This window comes from Pimephales promelas, chromosome 14, assembly GCF_988280905.1.
Source record: "Pimephales promelas chromosome 14, fPimPro1.hap1.1, whole genome shotgun sequence".
NCBI lineage: Eukaryota > Metazoa > Chordata > Actinopteri > Cypriniformes > Leuciscidae > Pimephales > Pimephales promelas.
Genome location: NC_142782.1, coordinates 24,411,018 through 24,422,134, shown reverse-complemented (window position 1 = coordinate 24,422,134; position 11,117 = coordinate 24,411,018). Strand labels below are relative to the sequence as shown.

The 11,117-nt window shown below is 37.6% G+C and overlaps 1 protein-coding gene across 1 annotated transcript; it reads left to right on the top strand.

Moving 5' to 3' along the window:
* The first annotated feature begins 1,838 nt into the window (after positions 1-1,838).
* LOC120485012 (uncharacterized) lies at positions 1,839-8,925 on the top strand. The gene is made up of 10 exons (XM_089119658.1): positions 1,839-1,992; positions 3,160-3,381; positions 5,463-5,522; positions 5,815-6,089; positions 6,295-6,395; positions 6,917-7,081; positions 7,180-7,278; positions 7,393-7,538; positions 8,043-8,166; positions 8,372-8,925. The coding sequence occupies exons 7-10, from the start codon at positions 7,239-7,241 to the stop codon at positions 8,557-8,559; spliced, it is 498 nt and encodes a 165-aa protein (XP_088975784.1). The 5' UTR covers positions 1,839-1,992; positions 3,160-3,381; positions 5,463-5,522; positions 5,815-6,089; positions 6,295-6,395; positions 6,917-7,081; positions 7,180-7,238; the 3' UTR covers positions 8,560-8,925.
* Positions 8,926-11,117: the final 2,192 nt, after the last annotated feature.

Here is an 11,117-nt window from a genome sequence, read left to right as displayed (position 1 = left end):
AGCCCTCTCATATTTTCAAACAACACTAGCGCTGTCTTGCTCTCTCTCTCTCCCTCGCGCATATTAATCAAATCAATTGACATGATAGTAAAAGGTTGGAAGACCGAAGTTTCACGTGCAGCATTTGGAGATTTTTAGAGATTAGAGACTCAATGAACAACATCTCAACACTAAATTATAAAGGTCGGTCTCATATAGACGCCTGTCTCAAATACAAGCCGGTGCAGTTCGATGATTTGGGAAAATAAAATAAAAAAACCCGGGCTATTATTTGAAATTTTACGGTATATGTACATCATCGTGTTTGAATTGGTCTTAGGGAATAGATCTTAAATAGTTTAAAAACGTATCAGTAAAATTATAAAAAACTTAAAAAACGTATTAGCTGTAATAATAAAAACGTATAATAGCTGTAGTAAAACTTTTGGAGAGAGTTTCACATGTAATATGTAGCTATTTCATAAGCAAGCATGTCAGCCAATCACAGCAGAGGGCGGTTACACTGAATCCCTCAGCAGACACGTGCCTTTCAAACAGAGTTCAAATCAGAGGCTAAAAAATAGGAAAATGCCTTGTATTTCAAAATTATGACTATTTTTGATCTAGAAAACATACTAACATTATAAGGGCAACCCAGGAAACATTATAAAATAATAAATTAACCCCATATCAGGGGACTTTTAAGTCTGATTGTTTCGAAAACATTGCTCTCCTCTACTCAAGGAGCAGCACAATGAGGAAAATCCTACAATAAGGATTTATTTTAATATTATTAGTATTAGTAGTGGTTAGGCCAAGGATTCAGATTTTTTTAAAAAAAATTTAATTAATTTAAATGGATGATTTTATATTTACATCTCTAATTTAAATAGTTTAATTTTATTTTGCATTTTTTGCATTTATTATTTATTATTATTTTATTTATAAGTTTTAATATTATCTATTTTTTTGCACACATTCTGTACATTTTTTTTATCAAACTTTGGCAAGAATAGCTGGAAATTATGCACTGAAAACAATGTGGCAGATTTAATTTTAAATGATTTGCACTCAAAAATTGCAAGCAAATTTCACAAATAATTACAAATAGCAATTAACACATTGAATGAAGAATTTTGTAGTAGAAGTAGGCCTACTACTTTTCTAAATGTTTTATTTACAAAAATCCTTTTAATATTTGAATCCTTGAAATAAGACCATAAAGACCAAAAAAGATTAAAAATGAGCACTGCTGGAATGATTCAAACTTGAATACATGTCAAAACATTACTGATTTATTTGTAATTTTTTTCTAGGCAATTTGAAAAAACTGTTTCAAGCAATTTATCTTTGTTTGTGGCACAGAGAAAGGACTGTGAAGAAAGCAACAGAAATGATCTCTACAGTCTCCATCATTTACAGATATGTCAGAGAAAGAGCACATGTGCGTCTGTGTGAGAGAGAGCCTAGCCTTCTGCAAGAAACAAATCTTGGTGTGGGCCCCCACCACCCTCCACCAATATCATACATACTGTACAATAGATGAGCATGGATATCATATGGGCTGAAATGTGCCACCAGAAACTGAATTTGAACCATTTATATTTTAATTTGAATGGCTAAACTTGAATTTGAATGGCTGTTTAATTAAAATTGAATTTATTCAAAAACTGAATCTGAATTGTATAATTTGAAAATGAATTTATTTGTTTGGAACTGAAGTCCAATAAAATGTTATCCTCACTGAAAATTCGCTTCTCACAATTCAGATTCAGTTCTCAAATTCAGTGAGACAGACATCCGGGTAGTTGGAGGATGAAGGAAGAGCAATCGAGCGAAGATCGATAGCTAGCGTTCATTGGCGCACAGGACTCCTCTTGGGCCAATCAGCACCAATGTTTTGGAGCACCGTATGTTACCCGCCAGCCATGAAACAAAGAAGAAGAAGAAGTGCTTATTTACCGAATGGCGTGACCAGGGACCACTACCATGGATTAGGCTGGGACAAATGCGGTAATGACATGTTTTTTTACGATCTAACGATCTTTTGTTTTACTGTTGTTAATGTTATAGCTGCTAGCTATTTTGTAGAAATGGGGGAAATTAAATCTTTCGCCCGACGTTGCTAACACAGTAGCTATAACCCACGTTTTTATGGTAGCATACTAGCTCTGGTCACAACATTTTTGCCTGGTGTTTATTACTTTTAAGCGTTTGTCTCTTCCTCCGGTGAAAATTATGTTGCAAACGTAGCTAGTGTTAGCCGCCGCCGCCGCCAAGAAGACTGGTCATGTTCTTCAGAGTGATTTGCTTTTCCCCCGATATCTTCTCCTCGTGGTTGTCATTGTCAGAGTAACGTTACTGCTTAGAGAGAGAGAGAGTGAGTAGTAAGCGTGTGTGTCGCTGTGTTTGGCAGGTGCTAGCATAATGTAAGGCCATAAACTTCAGAGCATTTACTGTACACCATAGCACTAGGCCTATTCATTTGAATTGAATGCATAAGCTTGCTAATTCCGTTTGACTAGATCACAAACATAGCACATTTACACTTTGAAAGAAAGCTGGATGTTTTGTTTAATTAAATTCAATAGTGCATATGGTATTGTGGTCTATAAATATAGTACCTATTTTATTAATATTTTGTTAATATTGATATAGCTAGCCATTTACTTGAATAACTTTTTGCAATATATTTTCTTTGGAATATGGAAAACATCCCATTGACAGGGAGACAACTCATAAGTAGTCAATTCAGCAAGACACCTCCTAAATTTGCTCACAAATGCAACACCTTCCCCTGGTCCTGTTGGGTCCAGTGCCCAACACAGAGCTTACCCCTGTTGGGCCCAGTGCCCAACATCAAATTGGCCCAGAGACTCCAAGGTGTTGTCTAGTTTCGCAACAAATAAGAAAACAGACAGACCCAGATTAACATGTATAAAATAATGTGATGCATCTCCTGAACACGGCATGTTATTGTAGCAGACAGGGAAGGAGTCAGGAAAGAGGGAGAGATGGCTGACCCAGTGTCCACACAGAAATGACAAGGTTCTTCACTGTATTTGGTGTCTTTGTCAGACTGACTCATCCCTTACATTCATCAATTTAAATTCTCAAACTATAGCTAGTGAAATGTGTATTTGTGTTGTGTAATGTCAAATTAATAAATTATCATCACAGGTCTTTTCCTGCCCCTTTTGGAGCCAGAGGAAATCGCCGGGCTGCCGGCGTGTTCAAGGGCCTTCCAACCACTCCACACCAGTCAAAGAAATAGAAGTTACATTTTATCTCTTACCAAAAATTGTTGAGCGCACTCCCAAAGGCAGTGAAGAAGTTTTCCATCTGCAAGCTGGTTTGGGACGCAGGTCCACGCTGATACCAGAGAACTACACCCATGATGAGGTGAGGCAACATTTTTTCTTTTTTTTTTTTTGGTCATATTATGTTTGAATATAGTCCACTATCAAAACCAATGTTCGTTTGACAATATGATGGTATGATTTACACTACCGGTCAAAAGTTTTAGATTGGTACGATTTTTTTTATGTTTTTAAAAGAAGTCTCTTCTGCTCACCAAGGCTGCAATTATTTGATAAAAATACAAAAAAAAAAAAAAAACAGCAATATTGTGAAATATTATTACACTTTAAAACAGAAGTTTTCTATGTGAAGTGTAATAGTGAAGTGTAATTTATTCCAGTGATCAACGCTGAATTTACAGCATCATTGATCCTACAGAAATTATTATAATATGATGCTCAAGAAACATTTATGATTATTATCCATGTTGAAAACAGTTTTTTACATTAGTATTTCAGGATTCTTTGATGAATAGAAAGTTCAAAAGAACACAATTGATCTGAAATGGAAAGCTTTTGTAACATTAATCACTACCATTCAAAAGTTTGGTGTCAGTAAGAATTTATTTTTTTATTTTTGGGGGAAAGAAATTAGAAAATACGTTTATTCATCAAGGATGAGTATGAGGGTGATTTGATCAAAAGTTACAGTAAAGACATTTATAATGTTAGAAAAGATTATATTTTAAATAAATGCTGTTTTTTTAACGTTCTATTCATCATAGAATTTTGGGGGGGAAATGGTGCACGACTGTTTTCAACATTGAAAATAATAAGTTATGTTTTGAGCATAAAATCAGCATATTCGAATGATTTCTGAAGGATCATGTGACACTGAAAACGGATGTGTAATCAGCAACAGTAATGATGTTGAAAATTCAGCTTTCAAATGACATTTTTAAATATATTAAAATAGAAAACAGTCATTTTAAATTGTCATAGTATTTCACAATATTACGGTTTGTCATTTTTTTTCATCAAAAAAAGCAGCCTTGGTGAGCAGAAGAGACTTCATTTAAAAACATAAAAAATCTTACTGATCTAAAACTTTTGACCGGTAGTGTATATTACTCTTGAAGGTATGTTCAACCCTCAAAGATCTTTATCCAAAACTGGAAAGTGTGTCTGGGGGGCGGGGGCTGGCTGATTTACAAAGGAGCAGGTACATAGAACTTACCCATGGCCAATCTAATCTTGGTATAAAATAATTTGAATCAATATCTTGAGTGATGAGTACGGTCACATTTCAATAGAGTTCAACTATTAAATAACTTTTCTTGTTAAGAGGGTGGGGTTCTAGAAAACTATATATGGTGTCTCCTGGGGACAGTGGATATACTGGGCTAATGCTGAAGACTGCAAGTATAGGCGGAAAGGGTGTCCTATATATTGCTCCGTAGAGAAGGAACTAGACACTCAACCACTGCCTCCTTACTCCAGGTCCTTCTCTAGTATGCCAAAGGCAATGTGCCACTCCTGTCACACCAGCTATCCACTGCGAATCCTAGCGCTGCATGTTGAAACATGCAAGCCTTCAGATACTTATCCACTGGAGGTGTGTACAGACCCATTGTATGGATAATGTTGGGAGACCATTAAGCTTGAATACAATGTTTTAAGAGAACAAAGAGGAGGCTCAACATTACAATGACCTGGAGGAACATGCAAGCGAGTGTGGAGAGAGGTAACAGAATATTAGCACAATTTAATCAACATAAAAATGTCAAGATTTTGTAGCAAGCATCTGTCTTCCCACCAATGGATTAATGTATTGACCAGTTGGATTTAATACTTTTAAATTGACTGAGCTGTTACCATAAAGGCTGACTGTGCTGTGTGTGATATACATTTACTTTCAACAGTACACAAGTTTTTTTTTCTTTTTTTTTTCTTTTCTTTTTTTCTTTGGTTGTCACTGTTGCCATATGATTTTTATTGATCAGTAAGTCCTGACCATAACAATTTCTTTCTCTCAAAAAGTTTAAATTAAACTTTACTTTCAACTTTTCTATAAAGTAAACTTTTATATGTGGCTTCTGTACTGAGTCTATTGTACACATTTTTACAGTTAAGGTCAGAGGATATGGTTTCACTCTTAACTTCATACTCGTTTTGTCATTTCAGCAAAGCTGACTTCATTCCTTCAAGTTCTTCATCTTCAGAACAAAAGATGAGCATTTCTAGGTTTGTACGCTTCTATAGTCTCCTTCAACAGGGAATAACCTAAGGCTCTCAAACTTTTGGGGCCAAGTACCTCATGTCATGTCATTGAATCCAGTGATTACCTATAAGCTATGACCCTACAGAACCAACGAAAAAGTAAATGACACAAATATGCAAATACTAACACACAATAGAGAAAGAATAAATCACATACATACACCACAGTTTGACAACCTCTAACCTAAAGGAATTATACAGACAATATGCGCTTTCCAGAATCACACTGCCTAACAGGCATTTATTTCTTCCTCAGCCTTGAAGATGTCTTGCAGGCCATCTCTGCTGCTTTTAACAATGAGGAAGAATTTCCTCTCACTGTATCAAGATCCCATGTGGTGGAGCAGGGCCTTGCTCGATGAAAGCGACAAAAGAAGACATTGCCTACTAGTCGGTTAAAAATCAGGTTCATGGGGAGGCGGGCCTTAATACAGGAGCGTTACGGAAGGAGTTCCTCACAAGTCAAGCAGCTTGGATTTCCCGGCATTGTATTATTTGATCCACTTTTCTTCAACCGATCACCAAAAAAATGTAATCATCTGTTCCTTTTCCCATTATCAACATTTCCTTAAAGTTTAGTTGAAATCTGTTCATAACTTTGAGTTATTTTGCTAACAAACTCCATCAAAACCATAGCCTCCTTGGCGGAGATAAATATGATTTACATTACATTTAAAAAGAAAAATTGCAATAGAAGTGACAGTTACATGAATGGAGTGATTCTTTGTGTTCAAAGAGATGGTTGCAGCCAGGGATTGAGCAGAAGCTCTTTGAGGCTGACCAGACTGGAAAATGTCCCAAATATTCCCTGTTGGATCTTGATCAAGGAAATTTCAGGTAAGACATGCTTTTCACACAGTGGGGTCCATAAGTCTGAGTCCTCAAACAATATTTTGTTTACATGTTACAGGGCTGAAAACTCAGACATGGGGCCTGGCATTGAGCTGGGCCATATATGACAAGAAAAAAAGGAATTGTGTTTGACTTTGAAAATATTTGATAATTTCAGGCACTGACGGTGTAGTTGCCTACGTGGGCTCTGATTGGCCCACATGGTCATTTTAGTCTATTAAAATTGCTTCCTTTGTTCACATCATAAAATAACCTGATGAAGGTCCCAGCGACCGAAACATTGTTCTCTGATTAAACTTTATATGCAAGTTAAGACAATGTGGGAGATTCCTCTCTTTCAGTCTCTCTCCTTCGCACCTGTCTGCCTCTGTAGGTGTGCATATACTCTTTTATTGTTTTATGTTCAGTAGGCTAAATGTTGTGGCTTGAGATCTTAACACAGTATTATGCACATATGTCCTCTGGACATTACACTGTTTCTACTAATTTATATGGTTTTATTTCAGAAGTGCTGGTGAAATCTGGGCTGCAAGTCTGGCTCAAAGCGGACCACCACCCTGCTGCCTCAAACTTTGGTGCTACAGGTACTTGTGTGATGGGGAAATACAGATTCAGCACATTTCCAAAGAGGATGTCTCTGATGCGGAGTATATATCACTTCTCTCTCCCAAGTAAGAGGTCTTAAGTGTTTTAGTGCTGTAAAATGTTTGGCAACACATTTTAATCAGTGTTTTTTTTTTTTTTTTTTCTGTGTGTGTGTCTTTTTAAGGTTGAGTCGGCCACGGAGGCTACAAGAACTGATTGAGGACATTTTGAGCTGTGGCTATAATGGACCTGTTAATGTTGAAAAGAGGGAAGAAATTCTTCGGTATAATTGTTTTGTCACTATGTTAATCCTTGTCAATGATGTTTATATTCATGTTTTGATTTTTTTACATTTTGCTTAATATTGATATTATTTTTTCTTCATTCTATATTTTAGTGCTTGTTGTTCTTCATGCCATACTTCAGCTGCTGCCCCTACTCTCCCAGCTACGTGAAGGTCTAAAACTTTATGGTCTCGTTGATCTAATGGACCAATACCCAAACATCTGCCAACCACTCTTTGTCCCTGGGATGGAGGTGAAGGTGAGTTAATAAATGTAGACACAAGTAGGGATGTACTGATACCACTTTTAACTAACAATAATGATTCCAAGTCCTAAACTCAGCTTATTTCAAGTAGCAATCATGCCCTTTACTTGAAATTTTTGTGTATAGACTTTGTGGGGTCACTGGGCAATAATAATGAAGATATTAAAGTTAAAGGTCCACAATGCAGAATTGTCCTAAAAAAAACAATGTATAGTATGACCCCCAACTGATGTGAGGTGGTTTATTTATCTACAGAGGTACTGCCTTCTGCTGGTATTTTCTGGTTTTCTTATGTTGCTGTGTTTGGGACATTTCTGTGTCAACCTTTGGGCAGTGGGTGTGTAGCCCACAGCCAGCAATTGTGAGGTTGGGGACTAGCATAGCAACCAGGTAACGTAATTGATTTTGTGCTGCTTCTCCCTCTCTCTCAGCTCACTCGCCCACTACTGCTCTCTCTTTCTGGATAAACTCATAACGATACATGGTTTCTCTCACCAGGCTGATGCTGACTTTGTCTTTGCGGCTTGTCAACCTGAGTTCAGCGAGAAGGGCTCCTACAAAGAACGGTTGGAAGTGAGCGTTATGAATCATCTCCAGGGCTTCTTGCAGGAGCTGGAAGCATGTAATTGCTCATGTACTTTTCTTCTTGTAAACTCTATTTACTTAGTTTCTCTGTCTTACACATTTTATGAAGTTTTCATGTAGATTATATTATTATTGTAAGTACACTTACGCAAGATATTAGATTTCCAAATTCTACCTCTGTGTTGGTACAGGTAAATCAAATATTTAATTTACGTAATTGTTTGCTTTCTGTCTCTGAAAAGGTGTACTTCCAGAGGTGGGTGACACAGTAGACTATCTTGGTCACCTGTCCCCCAGTATGTTTCTCCAGTGGCTCACAGGACAGGGCCACATTCCTGTCTTACCAGAAGAGAAGAGAAACTTCAGAGTCTTTGTGCAGTTCAATCACACCTGTGACATCCAGTATGGTTCACATAGAGTTTGCATGTAGTAATACAATCCACCTACCTGTTAAGCATATGCAAACTTTTGCTGAGTTCAAACAAGTGATGACAGGCCTTTCATCTAGGGCAGGCATTTCATCAGGTTTAAGTGAAATGTTGCAGTTTCAAATATTCAGTGCTAATTAGATTACTGAATGTTTTTCTTTCATGGTTCAAGTACAATGCCTATACATTCAGACAAATAATAATATATAAGATATTTGTGCAAATCTTTCATCTCATTTTTTGTTAAGTCCAGTTTGTATCTGTTAACCCAACCCAAGTTATACTTCAAAAAGCATTTCCATATGGGCCAATGCACCATCCATGTTTGTCAGAAAGATGTCCTTCACTGCGTTCTTTCCTGCTTCCCTGTGGCTGTGTCAGTTTGACAAAAGTCCAATAAATACAAAATCTTTGGAAGCAAAATACAACATTGTGGCATTACTTTAGGTGCATGGAAACAATCATGAATTATTAAAAGCCTTTTAGTCCTCTGATTGGCACAGACAGGACTGTCAATGATGGCGAAGTAGGTACAATGCATGTGCGAGTGTGAACAAATAAATGTCTCTTCCGAAATTATTTGAATGAGAAAGGGGAGCAGTGGCAAGGCGTAGAGTTTCAATGTCCTCTGTCTTCAATGGACATTCCATTTCTGGCACTGCAACACCTGTGTTGGCAGAGTAATGAGAGAGCCCTGATCTCTCCCAATCAATATCCTCAATCTGGATTCCCTAATACCAACAGAAGATAGTATTATCAGTATATAGATTGAAAAAAATCATTTAAAGGCGGACAACAATGTCATTGGCATTATCATTCAACTGCCACATCTTCATCTGGCTCGCAGATGGGGTGCTGCAGCATCCCAGGCTCCCACAGCTGGTTTGGGGTAAGGAAGCCCTCTGTCCTGATAGGATGAGCATTCCATCCAGCAGAAAACTTGGCCAAATCAGCCTTGAGTCTTGGGAGGAAGGTGTACTGAGCACAGAAGAGATGGAGATTATCCGAGATGTCAAGCGATCCATCTTCCTCCAGGCTGTGTAATACGTCATAGTAAACGTGAGTAACTCCTGTCCAAAAGTCCTTCCACAGACGTTCGATTCTACAATTCGTAAATAGAAAAGTTCCCCATGGGTCATTCAAACAATGTACAAGAATAGCCAAACAGCAATTCAACTGGAGTAAATATCACAGTGAAGGGCACATCAACAATAACAAGACATGTCGTGTACCTACTTGGATCTTGGGGTCATTTGATAATCATTTCAAAAGGAATAATGCACCTCTGGTTGTGCACACTTTTTGCATTTAAAAAGCTTCCATGTCTTGTGCCTCTCATAGTAAACATAATCTGGGCAATGCTGACATTTTCAACACCCTGGTCACCTCTTACCCTGCAACTCATCAGATTTTGAAATTAGTATCCATCCAGCGGAATCAACATTTTAAAAATTTAAAAATTTTACTAAAAAAAATACTGGATAATTTCCTCACACAGGTTCATGAAAACTAAATGCAGCATTCCCAAGTAACATTTATGCCATTATAAATATCTCAATATCTCAGCTCTGGAAGGGTCTAGAGTCTCCATTTTCAACATGACATCACGACTTTTGCGTAAACATACACGCCACTTTCGAGCCAAGTGGCGTGTTATCTCTACGCATTTTGAGCTATCCGCGTGTATCCGCATGTTTGCGTGCATGTCTACGCCAATAATGTCCGCGTCATTCCGCGTGTCTGTACACGACGTCAAATCTCCAGTCATAAATGCCATTAACCCCAGTGACGGTTAAGTTTAGGGATGGGGTTGAGGTAAGTCATATCTTTTTCTTTCCTAGGATGGTAAGGGAACAGTCATAAATGCCTTTAACCCAAGTGACGGTTAGGTTTAGGGACGGGGTTGAGGTAAGTCATATATTTATATAACGTTACGTCAACGGCATTCATAAACACGCTGAAAAGCGATTATGCGTCTTGATAGCACGCCAAAAATGGAAATACGAATTGGCGTGTCATACACACGCTACTTCATGAGATCAGTCTGCCATTTTTGCACTCAGGTCTAAGTCCCATAGCCCTCTATCAGAATCCAGAGTTTCAAGAAGATCAGAGAAACTCAAAATTTCGACCCCCCAAAAAAACGACAGTGGTACCCTTGTCGTTTTTTTTTTTTTTTTGGTGCGAAAAAATAAGTTTCTCCAATCTTCTTGAAACTCTGGATTCTGATAGAGGGCCATGGGACTTAGACCTGAGTGCAAAAATGGAGACTCTAGACCCTTCCATAGCTGAGATATTTATAATGGCATAAATGTTACGTGGGTTCTCAATATCTCAGCTCTGGAAGGGTCTAGAGCCTCCATTTTTGCACTCAGGTCAAAGTCTCACAGCCCTCTATCATAATCCAGAGTTTTGAGAAGATTGGAGAAAGTTAATTTTTCGCCCGAAAATGAAAAAAAACGAAAGGGGTAACACTGTCGTTTTTTTTTCGGGTCAAATTTTTGAATTTTGATATCTCAGCTCTGGAAGGGTCTAGAGCCTCCATTTTTGCTCTCAGGTC

Bases quoted from the DNA above. Each gene is read 5' to 3' on its own strand.
- LOC120485012 (XM_089119658.1), top strand. From the start codon at position 7,239: ATGGACCTGTTAATGTTGAAAAGAGGGAAGAAATTCTTCG. The intron at 7,279-7,392 runs GTATAATTGTTT...TCTATATTTTAG, and splicing joins AAGAGGGAAGAAATTCTTCG to TGCTTGTTGTTCTTCATGCC. The intron at 8,167-8,371 runs GTAATTGCTCAT...GTCTCTGAAAAG, and splicing joins CTTGCAGGAGCTGGAAGCAT to GTGTACTTCCAGAGGTGGGT.